Here is a 15,412-nt window from a genome sequence, read left to right on the forward strand (position 1 = left end):
CGGTGGCGGGGGCTGCCGGCGCACGGTAGCCCCGTGGCTTGCGAGCTGTTCCGTCCGCGCCGCGGGTACTCCGGTATCGGAGCGGTAGCTTGGGCCGCCCGGTCTAATCCCGCCGGGGTGGGGCGGCCGTGCGGACCCTCCGCCGGCGGCGGCAGCAGCAGCGTCCGGCTTCGCTTCCCCGGGGGCGTCGGGAGCGGCCGAACCACCCGGCCGGCGCCTGGCTTGCTGCTGCCTTGGGGCAGCTCCTCCGCCCGGCAGGAGCGGTGTGTCTTAATTTTTTCTTCCCGGAGGAATTAGAAGTAGCCCTTGCTGTTTGACGTAAGAAATCCAGTTCTGAAGGCAGCGAGTGGAATCTCGAGGACCGAAGGGATGGCTTGCTGGTGCCGTTTTCTGAACCGCGCAAGCCGTCACGGGGACCGTCGCGCTGATGTCGCTGCGCGGTTGTGCCGGCTGCCCGGCGTCGCGCTGTGGACGGGCGCTGCAGCCGTGTGCTCAAGCTGAGGCCCGCACGCCACGCCGGCTTCCCAGGGAGCTGCGTACGCCTGCCGAGGCTCGGAGGGACCTCGTTAGTATGTGCCGCTCCACTGGCAGGCCATGGTGGTTACTCCGAGTTATCGCTCGGCTCATCGAGTCTTCAAAGGGATGACAGATGGGATATCCAGAGAGACTTGGTTTTGCCGATAAATCATTTTAATCAGAAAACGCATGTCCTAATTCTGAAGATAAATTACCTTTTTTTCCTTTGGGGAATCGGGCAAGTGTTGTATGGTGACCCTGGCCATGCCCTTTTTGGGTTGTAAACAGGGATCCAAAATGCTGGGTTCTGGCAGGGGCAGGACCCTGGGGTCTCGGCAGTCATGCTCTCCTGCCAGGACATAGCGCCAGTGCTGACCTCGATTCCACCGATAGGGAAGCGTGTCAGTAGGTTCCCCAGAGCGCAGCACACAAGCTGGGGTTAAAGGCTGTACCCTGCTGGGGTACTCCGCTCCCCAGTGACGGCTGTTTGTTAGGAGCAGCATAATAGCCCTGCAATCAGTCATTCTTTGTACGGGAACTTGCTTTAGGTAAAATGGTCACACCTCTGTTTAACCTTGATCCTGGCCGATGCTGTCTCTAGCTTTCTCCCCAGGTAATGATAAAACCAGCAGCGAGGTTGCCCAGAACGCTGGTGCTTCTTTGACTGGCCGGCTTTCCCCAAGGAAGTGCTGATGCTTTCTGCTGCTGGCTCAGCAGTGGAGTTCTCTGAATCAAACAGCTTTTATCTCCTTTTGTTGTTTTAGGCAGCAAGTGAAGTTAAGAGATGAGTTTGTTACTGGCTTTGGGAATCTTCAATCTGGACTCTCCCACACTGTTACCATGCAAGCAGAAAGATGTCACGTGAATTCTGGAGCTACAGAAGTAATTATTTCTTACTGTACTTAAAAATGTTGACAAAGCCTCCTGAACTCTAGATCTAGAGTTCTGAAGCTGTTTTATAGCTTGTAAATTCTCTTACTGATGGAACAAGGAGGAATATGGCTGCATGTAGGGTTAAGAGGTTGAAATTCCAACAAAAGGCATTATGACAGCTATAAAACCTCTAGGACCTGCTCCCCAGAACAAAGCAGGTGTAATCCAGGAATCCTGAAGGGATCAGAGGGGAGAGGTTTGTAATAGCATCAGTGAACCTATTTTTTAACTGGGGAGAGAAACAAGACTTCTGCTTTGAAGAATTAACAGATGCTACTTGCAAGTGACAGACTAAAGTGAAGAACAGTGTGTTCAAATCTCCATCCCTGCTGGCACTTAACCATATCAGTCCGTTGGAATATATTCCAAACGGAAGGGTGACTGGCAGTGAACTTTTTGGCTCTAGAAAGATACTTGGCATCTGGGGCTTGAAGGTAATGACAGGGAGGGACCTGTGTTTTTGTGCCCAGAGCGAGCTTTTTTCTCTTGTTCCTGGCTATGATGCATCCACTCTGTGCTTAACAGTTAAAAACAAGGTTCTGCTTCAATTTATGGGAGTGCATCTCTTGAGACAAACTTAACAAATCCCCTGTGTTTGATACCTGGAAAAAATTACACCAGTCTTTCCCCAGGCAGGAAACTGTTTGCTGGCATAATGATGATGACTCTTTGCCGTTTACCCAACTGAATTTTGTGATGAGCAATGTTGTATCTGATGTGCCAGCTAATTAGTAGGATTTTTCCAGTGTGATTTGCTACCATCGTTTCTGATTTTATTTATTATTTTAAAGGTGCAACTGAGATCAAACTACCTTGTCCACTGTCTTCGAGGCTTGTGTATGCACACACAGCCAACAGTAGACTCCATCCACTTTGGGAAGTGTGGGTGTTTAAGAAGGTAAGTTGCTTTTTTACTGTGATACTACAGTACTTGGGCTCCAGTAGGGTGTACGGCTAGCTGGTGAAGGCCTGTACTGGCCATGCTTGCTGCTGTCTGGACCTGTGCTGGCTTGTATCAGCTGAAGTGTGGCCTGTTAGTCACGGACACTTTTGAACTACTGACTGGCTTTGCTGTCCTTTACTTGTGGTACTGCTACTAGTCTTCTAATTTTTGCTTATAACATCACAGGAGAAACTGGGGAGCGGTTAAGGATAAAAAGTTGTGCTCTTTTTGCAGAATTTTTTTTTCTAAGGATATACATTCTTTAATATGGCTTGTCAAAAATAGTGATTTATAAAGGAATTCTATTTAGGTCTACTCTAGAAGTTGTTTTTCTGGCATAATGATGAAATCTTTGCCGTTTACCCATCTGACTGGTTTTTGATGTGTATCTTTGAATCTGAAATGCCAGTAAAGTTAATAACTTTGTGTAAGATTGATTAAGGATACAGAAAACTGACATATTTTGATAGCCTGTTTTGTTTTGTTGTTAGCTTGAAAACAGCAGCCTGAAATGTGGAGTTCTAATGCACTTGGAAATGCTTTCATGGCCCTTCCTGTTCCTCAAAAATACTGCTTGATTCAACAGTAAAGCATGGGAGTAGCTGTTTAGTGAAAATGTGTGAATAATCCTCGAGTGAGGTTCAGGTGAGTGTCCCTCTAAAAAGGGAAGTGGCATTGTGGACACTCTTAGAACTTAGTATGACTATTTAAATGTACCAAATAAATTGACCAAAATTGAATAAATCAAGGGTTAAAACATGTAGGGAAACTTGTGTTATCTTGTCTAAATGGGAGTGTTTAAAGTGTTAGTGGTGGCAGCTTTTCTGCTTATCTCCAAGGCAATGTGTGTATGAATAAAATGTTGGATTTCTGTTTTCAGTGACTGTAGTTTTTGTTGAGGCTATGTGAGCAGTAGGACCATGATCCTGCTGGATGACATCCTGGGTAGGAGTCACACCAAGCCTTTGGTATTCAGCTTGTCCAGTGTTGACAGGAAGTCTGTACAATTTTTCTGCTGCTTTTTTTTTTAAGATGGACCTCTTGAATATAAAACTTGGTCAGTAGTATGTCTACTACTATATCCTTACTAGGAAGACAAAAATACAGGGAAGTTTGTAGTTAGAGAAGCATACTGTATCTCAGACACCTCATCTTCTACCACAGCATTCTTTACACTTGTTTTTGCAGTGAGGCAGAGTTGAACTCATTGAGCTGCCTACCTACCAGGTTGTCTAATTTTTTTTTTCCATTTTCCTGTAGGGTTCTACTATGCCCTGCAGTCTATATAAAGTAATGTGGAAATTGGTTTTTTTTTTCAGATTGCAGGAGCACACTGGCATCCTGGTCTAATGTTGTCGCTGTAATGTAAAACTAAGACACAGAACATCAAACAGTATGGCTATACTTCTACAGATTTTAAAATTTATAGAGCATGAGTAATTTAAGAAAGTTGGCTTACACTAGGAAAATAGAGTTTTAATGTACTTAAAACTACTTACCCTTCATTGGGTGATACATTTGAAAAGAAGCAACAAGAAAAACTGCAGAGTTCATAGTTGAAATGAAACATGAGATTCTAAACTCCTGGTTTAATTGTTACTTGTAATCTTATTAAAAACCCTGCTTTACTCCTCACTTAACTGTGGATGAACAGCAGGAGCCAGGAAGAAGAGTACAGGTTGTGGCTTTATTCTGAAGCCATGGCCTCCCAGGATAAAGATATCACTCCTGCCTTCAAACAACGCTGTCAAAAAAGTTGTAATTAAATCTTGTCAGCTATGCTTTATTCCTTAGCAAAATACAACTGAACTGTCTTACAAAAATACTAAAGTCTTTATTAGTTGTATATTTCTAACTGCAGCCTCTCAAAGATAAAGCTTCAGGCTTTACTTACAGAGTGGAGTTTTCACTCTTCATTAGTGTTAATGTGAATTCCTGGGCCATATGCACCAATAAACTTCAGCAGTTGATCGTGACATTGCATGAGGTAACTATCTCTCTGTTGCAGGGAGTTTTCATCACTGAGGTCAAATGGAAATACAGGATTTGGTGCTACGCATAATGCAGACTTGCCTAAGCAAAGAAGAAATCAAGACTTATGCTAAAAGACTTGATAAACTTGCCAGGACTTTGAAGGAAAAAAAAAAAAAGCTGTGACAGATTACTTAGTAATGCAAGCTTGTGTGTTACAAATCTTTGTGTGAACAAATGTGACTGTGATGCTAGATAAACAAAAAATGCAACCCATGTCTTTGGTTTCCCCAGGGAGGTAAACCTGTCTTTAGTTTAACCTGGATGAATGTTAGAGGATCGATGCCTCAAATAAGCCAAGCAAAAAGGATGGAGGCTTGGTGCTGGCCTGGGGCCTCATTATTTACATACAGCACTGAGACTCTACAGAAAAGTCAGCTGAAAGACTTTTCTGATATCAGTCTTCAACAGTGGAAATTCTGGACTTTTATTTGAAATTAACTATTACTGCAATCAATTGATACAAACTTTTTTCAGACTCTCAAAATGTGAAAATGATGTACACAAGACTAAAGCCAGTTGCATTATTTACCGTGTTTTAGAGTAAGAGATGATTCAAGTAACAAGATGGCAATCAATGCATCTTCCTCAAGTACTTTCTTTCTTAAACTTAGTTTAGTATGAGCCTTAGACAGTGAAATCCTAAGAGATTAATATAAGCATGTCAGAAATGAAAAATATTGCAGACATGAATGCAGTATGTATTGCCCTGTTTCAAGCACTTCTGTAAATCAAAAGTTAACACTGGACTAGTTTTTTCCATACTCAGCTGTGTAAGCTTCCCACAAATACTGTGCAGTTACATTTGTCACTCACAAAGTACATACATTTATGCATGACTTCCTTGGGCTATGAAAGCAGTGGAACTTGGCATATTATCTACTGTTAATACTTTTTTTTGCTTGCATAATACAAAGCTGTAGTAATTTAAATCCCATTTTTGTTTTTTCTAGACAGCTTTAATAGTGATAATTGCTTCTTAAATCACTGGGGTTTTGGCTGGCATCAATATATAAAATAAATGGTATTCATAAATGGTAAATAAGATTCTTTACACTTGAACTTTTCAAAACTTGAGAGTCTTGTCTAGATTTTTATTTAACAAGCTCTTGAGCAGGTTGGCACAATTTCTATTTGGAATGTAGATGTTTCCTTTACCATGAAAGGTAGGACATACAGAATTTTTAGTGCAGATGGTGATAATGTTGACCCATGAAAAGAATCTCTTCTCACTCTGCGACTTGCAAGATAGTAGCCCTGAATGAGGTTTTCTGCTTCTGAACTCAGTTCAACATGAAGATTCCTAGCAAAGAAAATAAACTAGAGAGAGGGTAAAAATTTTAAATATTTAACTGGAAAATAAATAATTTAAATTTTTCACACCTTTTAACATACCAGTGGCATAGTAGTATAGTTTGGACAATATATTCCACCAATAGTTTTTATAAAAAGACAGCTGCCACCATAAGGATAGATCTCAGATACTAAACAGAATCATCTGTTAGTTATACTAGAGATATTGACAGTTTATTTAGAATGGAATGTTAACTTTTACTACTGATGGCAAACTGTTCTGGTCAAAAGTAGGTATTGGAGATCTGTTCTCATATGAATGTTAACCTAATATGTTTTTCAGAAACAAGATCAAACAATTTAGGCAGGCCCTTCTGAAGAACTGAAGCTAATTTTATAATGATCTTGTTAGTGCTAGTGGGAATATGGTGGGGGGAAAGGGTAGAAAGTTAGCATTAACAGGTTTAAAAATAAGTAATCAGAATGTGCAGAGAGAACCTTCTGATTCCAGAAATAGTATGATATTCTTAAATATAATGCATTTCTAAATTATTGGGTAGTATCTGTTACCTCCTCATAATCCTGCATTCTGAACTGCTGTGAGACTTTGTACAGCATGACTTCAGGATTAATGGCTTTTTCCAAGATATGATGTACAAGAGAAGAAGATGGTCGGCATGAAGGAAACTCACTGTGTATCAAAAGTCCAAAACCATCTAGAAGGTTAGGTGGAATCAAACTCACATCCTAAAGAGAAGACACAGAGAAGGAAAACAATTACTTTATTTCAGCCTTTTGACTTGTAGAAACATCACAGTTTTTTCAGTCTGGAATGTTCAATATCCATATATACTCAGTCCTGCAAGATTATCTAATGAATTACCTATAATATATGCCATAAAATTCTGTTTCAACAGTAGTTGTCAGGCTATTCTGAATAAAATAAAGGATACCTGCTTTTGGGAAAGCTAGCTCATTTTAGAAGATACTTGATTTAAAGTGACTTAAGTTGTGACTTTTGGGGAAATAATACTAACAAATTTGATTTTTTTCAATATTAGTTGAAATAACCATAAACACAATAGTGTTATAATAATAACCATAAACATAATAGTGCTATAGTACAGTTACTGTCATAACAAGGCATGTGCTTTACCATCTGTCCAATTAAAAAGTTATCCTTTTGTATATGTTTCTTTGGGGAAGAATCCACATCTACAAAAGACCAAAAATTGGTCTGAACTGAAATAGTAACTTGTTGGTCAGCCTCTTCTCCATACTTCTTCCCAGGAATGAATACTGTTGTTGTTCTGCTCTCTAATGCTACAATAGGACAAAATACATCAGTTATGTAATTGATCTAGTTTAACTATAAATTCTAGTCCCACACACACTATCTGAAACCAGTCACGATTATGCATTTCACTGAATTGTCACAATCAGTGGATCTCTGTAGTGTATCCTGTGTAGCAAATATAAGCTTATAGGACTTTTTTTTTTTCCTTCTTTCTTGCACAGACTCATTAAAAATAGCCTCTAGATTTTCACAGCAGTTGAGGGCCATAAGCTGGGGAACAAACCTAGCCATGAATTTGCATGTTTGTTTTGTTCTGTCCCCTCATTTGTTAGTAGGTGTGAGATTACCAGACTGTAGAAGTTCAAGTTTATCCTTTTTATATGAAGATAAGTCTCCTATGTAACAGATACCACCCTTAGCCAGCACAGCGCTGCAAGCTTGAATACTAGCAGTTCCAGTTCCGTGTTTATCTTTGGACACAGAAGGAAAAATTTCACTAGAAGGTGGGTGTCGTATGCCACGAGGCAGAAGACATACGCTGTAATTCAGAAGCCTAAAGGATTAAATAATTCTGTCAGTCATAAATTGTTAAATTATTGTTCAGTTTTTCAAAACTTAAACAACTTAATACTATACTTAATAATTTATAACAGTATTTATACATTAAGACTCACATAGAAACCACAAAAAAACCCACTTAAAACCAGTGTCGAAACTAAATGTTTAAAGTAACTGAATACAAAGGTAGAAGTCCAAGCCTTCTCTCCAACAGCTGCCAACAGGACTGTTTTTCTTAGCGATTTAACATGAGGCAAATCATGGTTTGCAATAGAAGTAATCCCTAGGAAGTCAAAGTCATCTTACAATTTAACCCCATATTGTTAACTCCTATTCCTATTATAGAGACACTTTTCCAGTGATTTAAAAGTGTAGAGGATTAGTAATCCTGGCCATCCAGGAAAAAATGAAAAGACTGGGAACTTGCAAGCTCTGCCTGCCTGGGGTCTACCCACCCCCGTCCTCCCCCCGTAATTCTTTTTGAGAAAGCAGGTATAAAATTTCTTTTTCATCCTCTGTGCTATGTTCCTTGGCACAAAGAGGTTGCAAATTGCTTGTCTGGTTCCACAATCAAAGGCTCCTAAGGATTTTAAGATGTCAGAGCATGATTTATCCTACTGTTAATAACTGGGAGAAAATTATTAATTAAAATTAATAAGTATTAGTAAATAGGCTATCATACCAATAGAAATATGATGTAGTAAATGCTTACTTTGACAGGCTACATATAAAATACTAGGTGCACATGCAAGACAGTACAAATGACAGTACTGACCAAGATTTACAGTAACTGTTTCAGTATTAACCAGGTGTTTTGATTCTTAAAACACTCTGAGCTCCTATGATTTCTCTTATGAAATCTTACTCTTCACGTGGGGAAAAAAATCCTGCAGCTCACATTTTTTTCAAATTTGAACTAATTTATACCACTAAATTTTGAAATTATTATTTTTTCCACAATAAAAAATAGTAATGAATTTGTTGAACTTGCAAAATAAAATTCATGCCACTTTCAAAAGATCTTTTTCAAAAATAAAAATGAAGCCCTGTTTTGAGTTGGGGAAGGAGAAGGTAATTTTGTATAAATTAATGTAAATTTAAAGCTAAGCATATTGTAGTTTTCTGTAGTGTATGTGAAATTGTGTTAATAGTTTGTAGTTGTGTGAAGGGGTAAATACATAAAATGCATAAATGCAGAAAAACATTTTGTTAAAGGCAACAACAGCTGGATTTATGACCTATGTGTAAAGATGTACATGACTTGATACCTTATCAGTATAGTTTTTATGAAAAAGAGTGATAAAAATTAAGTATTTACTGCTTATTAACTGAAAATGCTGATAGCTGGGAAGTGGTGATGAAAAGGCTTAAAGTGACACAAGATTTGAAAAGTAGAACCCTTTGCTTTTATCATTACCAGCTTCTGGGACAGTCTTTAGTTTTGATTTTAGAAGAATATTTTGTTTGAGGTCTGCTAAACAGTGCTAGTGTTAAAATCTTACTGAGATCATTACGAGAGTGTTCAGGGGTTTTATTATTAGTGAAGTTCTGATCCAGATTTATCACTTGAAATAAATAAAAATGTCTGAGGGATAGAAATTGGGTACTGTTACTAATTTGGAGCTTTGTATATTCTTTTAAAATATAGTCTCTGTCTTTTCATGTAAGACCGATCCTATTATCTTTAAAAATATTCATGGTTTTAATTCTAACTTACGTGAAAAATATGGAATCTCTTTACCTATCAATTACTAGCGTGTCGCTTGTCACAATCAACAGATCCAGATAATCTGCATTTTCTTTTTCACATGTCTGTACTAGACTCAGCAATATTGCGAGTTTAAGAGTATTGTAAGTGCCTGGTGGAACAACTTGAGAAGCAAAGATATTGGCAAGGATGGCAGTAAACCTCCAGCGTGAGCTTGAAGTCAGTGAGAGCAGATACTTAAAATTGTCACTGACAAAAGAAGGACCTAGTGAAAACAAAGTACAGGTTAACAAACGATAAGAGACCTATGCAGATATATTAGAACAAATCACCATTCTAGGCTTGATACAAAACTTAGAACAAATGTGCTTATGTATTAAGCACAAATTGAGAATGTAAACATCTGACAATTTTACTGCTAAAAAGGTAGCAGACATGATCTGCTAAAACCGATGGAATAAGAAAGGAATAACGAACTGAAATATCAGGTTCATTTAATGTATGGTATCAAAATACTTTCCAGTGGATAGGAGAAGTTGGAAAGAGAAGTTGAAGAACTGCAGTAATAATTATGTAGTTTCCCAGTGCATGGAAAGTAGGCAGAAGAAGATATTCTCAAATAACCATAAGCATACATTTCAGACTGTAAGAGGAAAGGTCCAGAGTAGTTTTGTAATCTGGGCCTCTAGATAATAGAAAACTCTACCAATTCTCAAGATTTTGTTCTAGAAGGCTTTCCAACTTTTTAAGTCAATTTTTAATGGAACTTTCTTACCATTTGGTTTACAGAGCTGTACACTATTGACTTCTATACATGCTGTAGCTTGTAAGCCATTTCGTACACAAGCTGGAATTCCTATAATCTTGTAGTGGTTTCCTATTTTCATTTTATTGGCTAGTTCATCTAGAAAAAAAAAAGGGGGGGGGGAACCTGCAGATGTGTTAGAGCATAAAAAACAGTTTTAAAGACGTGGTCAGAAAACTTCCTTTACGTTCTGAACAATTCGATTTTACAATTTAATTGCAGAAAACAACAGTTGGATGCCAGGTTCACCATAATGGACTAGAATAAAATGAAGCATACAATTTAATTCATTAATGCAAAAGGTAAGGAAGGCACACGGGGTGAGGAAAAGTAGATTCCTGATAATGAAAACAGATCATGCATTTCCTTCGGCATTGAAAAGAAAATTGACAGTTGTTTGCAAATATACATTTCTACTCTGAAACTTGTGGTGACACCATTGTCAGTTACTGTCCTATAAAATGTCAGAGAAAAAAAACACAATAAAAAGGAGATCCAAATTAAACAGATTTCAAAAAGACAAAAATAGCTTTGAGAACCTTTGTATTTCTGTGCATCTTTAAAAAAAAAAATCACATTTATTTTTTCAAAATGAAAGTTAGGTCCAGCCAAATGTGCATCTCAGCTGCGATACCCTATCTAACCTCACTGATCACTGAAGCCACTGGAAATTTAATGCATGCACAATGCACTATCTCACCCATACATTCTGCTTTATAATATTATTTTTATAACTTTAGTAGTAGTAGTAGTAGTTTTTTCTATTTAGTTTTCAAGAAATGAACCATGTAATTCCATAGACTTGGAATGGCAGGGTTTGGGTTTTTTCTTAAGAGAATTAATGGAAGTATATTGGTGAGTTGTGATTCTAGTTGGATATTCACATTAGAAATCATTTAATGTTTGCAGTGGAAGGTAGTTGTAGTAGAAGCCAAAAATCCTGATGGAATGCGGAAAACAGCTAGATTGAGGAAGGATGTTAAAGACCCGTGAAGTTGTACAAAACAGTATAACAAAAGGAAGTAGCAAGGGCGAAAAAGCAAGTTACAGTTTGAGTGCGATACTGCAGAGCTGGCCAGGGGATTTTATTTAAATGAAGGTATAAAAGTGAACACCACAGTTTTGCCATGTGCAGTCTTCAATCATCTGTGTATATTGTTTAGTCACCTAGCTAATTTTATGTATCCCCCCCCACCCCCATTTTGTTAAAGAACTGCAATATAAATTATGACTTTTACTATTTTATCCAGAGAAATGGATTTACAAGGAAAATGTAAGGGATTATTAGAGTTCAAGTCTAAAATATTTTTGACAAAACTCCAAAACTCAGCTTACCTCTCAAGAAAACTGTAAATGTCTGAATCCTAAAATGTGATTTATCATTGGAATATCCTTTCAAAGCATTAAGAACTTTTGCATCAACCATTTCAACTATTTGTTTATCTTTCAAAATAAACGCAAATAAAAGTTAGTTCTCTTGAAAACAGTACAGCTTTTTTTTTTCCCTCTTAACCATTTTGTTTACTTATTTTTTAATAATAGATCTAAAAATAAAACTACATAGGTCCTACCACCAAGTACTCTAAATTTAATGTCTTCCTGCAGTGGTGAAGAACACAAACTACACACAAAATCATTCCTCACTGTGGCAGATTCTGTAGCTCCAGGCAGATGTACTCTTATGTACCTAAATCCTTAACAAAAAAAAAAAAAAAAATTACCAGCCATTTAAAATGAAGACATGGCTCTCATTTTAAATTTCCCATTAAGAACAGAAGTGATTAAAATACTGGACACTGAAATTCAAAATTTATCATGTGTTTCTTCAGATGAGCATGCATTCATGTACTGTGTTTCCACTAAAATGATCTGTATAATTTATTATAGGTCGACCACAAGATGGCAGAATTCCCTATTGCACATTCCCAGGCAGGATAGCTTAGCCTGGCTTTCTGAGCAGCAGCAGCCAGCGACTGCTGCTTCTGCCTGGCGTGGAAATGACATGGGACATGGATATTCATTTTTAGAGGTACGTGCCCTCATAAAGACATCATTATGATTTATTCTGCAGTCTCCTAGCTTTGGGATTTCCCTTCTCTCTCATAATTTTATGGTCTCTGTTACAGGAAGAAGCAAACAAAACAGGCTTAAAAGTACTTAAGGCCTAATCCTGCAACAGTAAGAGCACTTCAGTAAGATCACTCACAGGAGTAGTTCCACAGAAGTCAGCTACTCATCAAAGCAAACTTTTTCTATGCTAGAAGCTTTTGCCAGTCACTTAAGCATACTGTTCTGCGGTATTTTTATATAAACAGAAACACAGTTTCCAAGAGAAAAAAGAACGTATTCTAGTTTAGCTTTTTTTATTTCAGATAATTTATTAAAATATATTGGTGACATATCTTTTCTCATATAAACTATCTTCAGCATTAGGAAAATGGATTGCTGGCATAGCTATGCTCCCAAAACATTTAATAATGCTGAGCAACCACTGGCAAGGTCCACTACTTTCAATTAATAAAAATCAGGCTGTGCTCATTACAAAAATGTCTGCATAATAAGACTGCATAGGAAAATGCCTTTTGCATGCTAGGTTTTTAATCTCTGTTACCAGATTCATTAAAAAGCTTTTGAAATAGTACTGGTCTCATTTTTTTTTCAACTACCTTCAGAAAATGGACAGGTTTCCTCAGTACAAAGAAATCTTGCTCCTTGTGTATATTTTGTTACAGTTCCCATTGCAATTGCTATTCCTTCAGACATATAAAATCTTTGAGATGTATAATTAAAGGGAAACGCAGAAAGACTCAGAACATAACTTGGTAAAGGTGGCAAATGTGTTGGTTTCAGCAGTATACTGATCTAAGAAGAGACACAATTACATTAATACCATAAAAATATTTTTTTATTTAAAACTGCTTTACTTAGATGGAAAAACACAAAATGTGATATATAGCTATTAGAAAAAAAGTTCAAAAACCCATGAAGTGTAAGAATAATTAGGTTTCATATTAATTATCTCAAAATTCTTGCAATATGGTTCGGACTTCCAGCTATTTTTAATTACAAATAATACTACAACCAAAGGGAAAGTGAAAACTGGAAAGTTAATACAAAATTAATATTTGTTAATACTTCACCATACTTAAAAGATTTAAGACCTAAATGGAGGAAAACAATTCAGACTCACCTGGGCCTCTGTCTGCAATTGTTCAATTAATGATAATGTCTTAATAGCTATGAAACACACCTGCGATTGAAAAATAGCTTCAGTTTAAAAAGGAAAATCTAGTTAAAATATAGAAGATGTACTCCTGTCTACTCTTGTCTATAAATATATACTTACTGTTTGAAAAATCTGTGCAGCTTGTATGGGATTATGAAGAATGTAGTTTCCAAGAGTTGCATCTAATTCAGCAATATCAGAAGGATTTATTGAAATAACAAAACGATAAACAGCATAACTTTGTTTTGAGTCTGTAGGAGCAAAAAGCACCTTAAATAAAAATCACAGAGATTTGTGTAACATTACATATCCATTTAACAGAATAGCTATTGAGTGAGTAATACCATTATATTTTTTGCAATCGTGCACGAATTTCTGAAGGCCACCACTTCTGTCAAGGTAAACAAGGGCAATTTCCCTCATTTTTTGTATTTCACAATGCATCTTCCAAAAAAGATCTTTGCATTCTTTATCAAAATGTTGGAATAAGCTGTGAAGAAATGACATTAGAACTGGCCATGCTACGATAATAAAGGTATATGTTAACAAAGCCATACAAAATTAAAATAAATAGTCTCTTTTTCAAGCTATGCAATTCTTTAAGGATTTTTTAAATACCACCATTCAATGGGAAGTTCTTTCCAATGACTGAAGCATACTACATTACCAAAGTAAATTCCTGAAGAATGCTCTAGTGTTTTCTCAGTGAATTATTTCACTGACCAATTCCCTAACCCATGAAATTAAAGCTTGCATTTAATTTAACCTCCCCTATGTATTTTATAGGTATCATCAGCCTAGCAAAAGCAAAACTTTAATATCTCTCTTATCTGAGAAGTCTGTCATAGCTGTTAAAAGTGTAAAACTGGGCAACATCTTTTCCCTTTTTTTTCAGTCGGACTTTCCTGCTCTGCTGTTTCCTCCTGTAGTACCCACTTAAGGTGTTGATCTTGCAAACACTTATTTCCATCCATGTATACAGAAGACAAAACTTTCACAACTACAGTTTTGGTTTGGAGGCTGATGGTGCTCTTCAGTGCTGTTTTCATTGTGTATTTATCCACATCTCTGCTTTTTTTTTTTTTTTTTAAGTAAAATCTCATGCCATGAAGCACTACTTCACTGAATTTAGACGAAGAATTACTAAGGCCAAAATATGGTATTTTGTATATACACATCTGTTTTACTGTCTTACAGATTTTCTTCTATAAAGTGTCCTTTGTCCTCTCTGTAGGTGACCAATATGAAACGCCACTTAAATCTTCAAAAATAGACTTAGCTACCTAGTAAAAGACAACACATAGAATTATTGGGCTGACAAGGAAGCACAGCTCATAGCATATGAAAGACCCCCTGCAGGAGTTCACAGAACTGGGTTCGGGAGGACAAACAGATCAACATCTGAGAGAGGAGTAACTGGATACCAGCACAACACTAGTGTGGCAGCAGTGCAAACCCTGTCATGTGAGAACTGTATGCCATGGGCTGGTAGTGGTGTTTAGTGGCCTGAAGTATCAAATTTTAAGTGCAAGTTGAAAGTGAATTTATAGTATGGATTTTTTTCCCCAGTTTCTTTCAGATTACTCCTACACGATTACTGCTCCATCCCTTGAAATCTTCAGCAAGAAGGGGCGAGAGCAACACACACACCCCTCCACCCCATCTCCCTGGTCCCCGCGTTCCCCTGGCTGGAAGGAAAGGACACCAAACATGACTAGGAAGGACTAAGCTATGGCCCAGGTCACTGCGCTAAACACTGTCATCGCCTAAGCTTCAAAAAAATAAGAGTCTGACCAGTCCCACTACCAGGGTGACTGCGTTCACCAGTGCCCCCCCACAGACAGCTAACCCCACTCAGCTGCACTCCAGCGTCGGACACTGCACGATGCGCAAAGCCGCCCCCCCCCCAGCACCCCTTCCCCACAAACCCCACTGGCGCTCTCCCCAGAAAATTCTCCAGGCTTCCTATGTCCCCCTCTTCGACACTGCTGCGTCGGCAGCCATGGGCGGTGAGGGCGACCAGGCTGCCCACGCCACAGCGGGGAGAGGGGCCGTGACGCCTTCTACCCCACGAGGACCCTGGTGTGCCCGCAGGAGAGATG

The 15,412-nt window shown here is 38.1% G+C and overlaps 1 protein-coding gene and 1 long non-coding RNA gene across 3 annotated transcripts; one reads left to right on the forward strand and one right to left on the reverse strand.

The window, feature by feature from the left end:
• Nucleotides 1–164: 164 nt before the first annotated feature.
• On the forward strand, nucleotides 165–4,529 carry LOC104837044. Of its 2 annotated transcripts, XR_774892.1 has the most exons (5): nucleotides 165–1,398; nucleotides 2,241–2,347; nucleotides 2,884–2,977; nucleotides 3,273–3,449; nucleotides 4,401–4,529. It is a non-coding gene; the product is annotated as an uncharacterized LOC104837044 (long non-coding RNA). The 2 variants fall into 2 exon arrangements; XR_774893.1 differs by lacking the exon at nucleotides 2,884–2,977.
• Nucleotides 4,276–13,754, reverse strand: MCMDC2 (minichromosome maintenance domain containing 2). The gene is made up of 14 exons (XM_010575906.1): nucleotides 13,655–13,754; nucleotides 13,431–13,561; nucleotides 13,275–13,334; nucleotides 12,751–12,946; nucleotides 11,656–11,778; nucleotides 11,420–11,527; nucleotides 10,055–10,183; nucleotides 9,313–9,544; nucleotides 7,361–7,566; nucleotides 6,873–7,039; nucleotides 6,287–6,463; nucleotides 5,601–5,743; nucleotides 4,956–5,065; nucleotides 4,276–4,465 (listed from the first exon to the last, which is right to left on the reverse strand). Exons 1-14 carry the CDS (start codon nucleotides 13,752–13,754, stop codon nucleotides 4,299–4,301), a joined length of 2,049 nt encoding a protein of 682 aa, XP_010574208.1. The 3' UTR covers nucleotides 4,276–4,298.
• Between the last annotated feature and the right edge of the window lie 1,658 nt (nucleotides 13,755–15,412).

This window comes from Haliaeetus leucocephalus, unplaced genomic scaffold, assembly GCF_000737465.1.
Source record: "Haliaeetus leucocephalus isolate CR32 unplaced genomic scaffold, Haliaeetus_leucocephalus-4.0 Scaffold506, whole genome shotgun sequence".
In the NCBI taxonomy this organism is placed as follows: Eukaryota; Metazoa; Chordata; class Aves; order Accipitriformes; family Accipitridae; genus Haliaeetus; species Haliaeetus leucocephalus.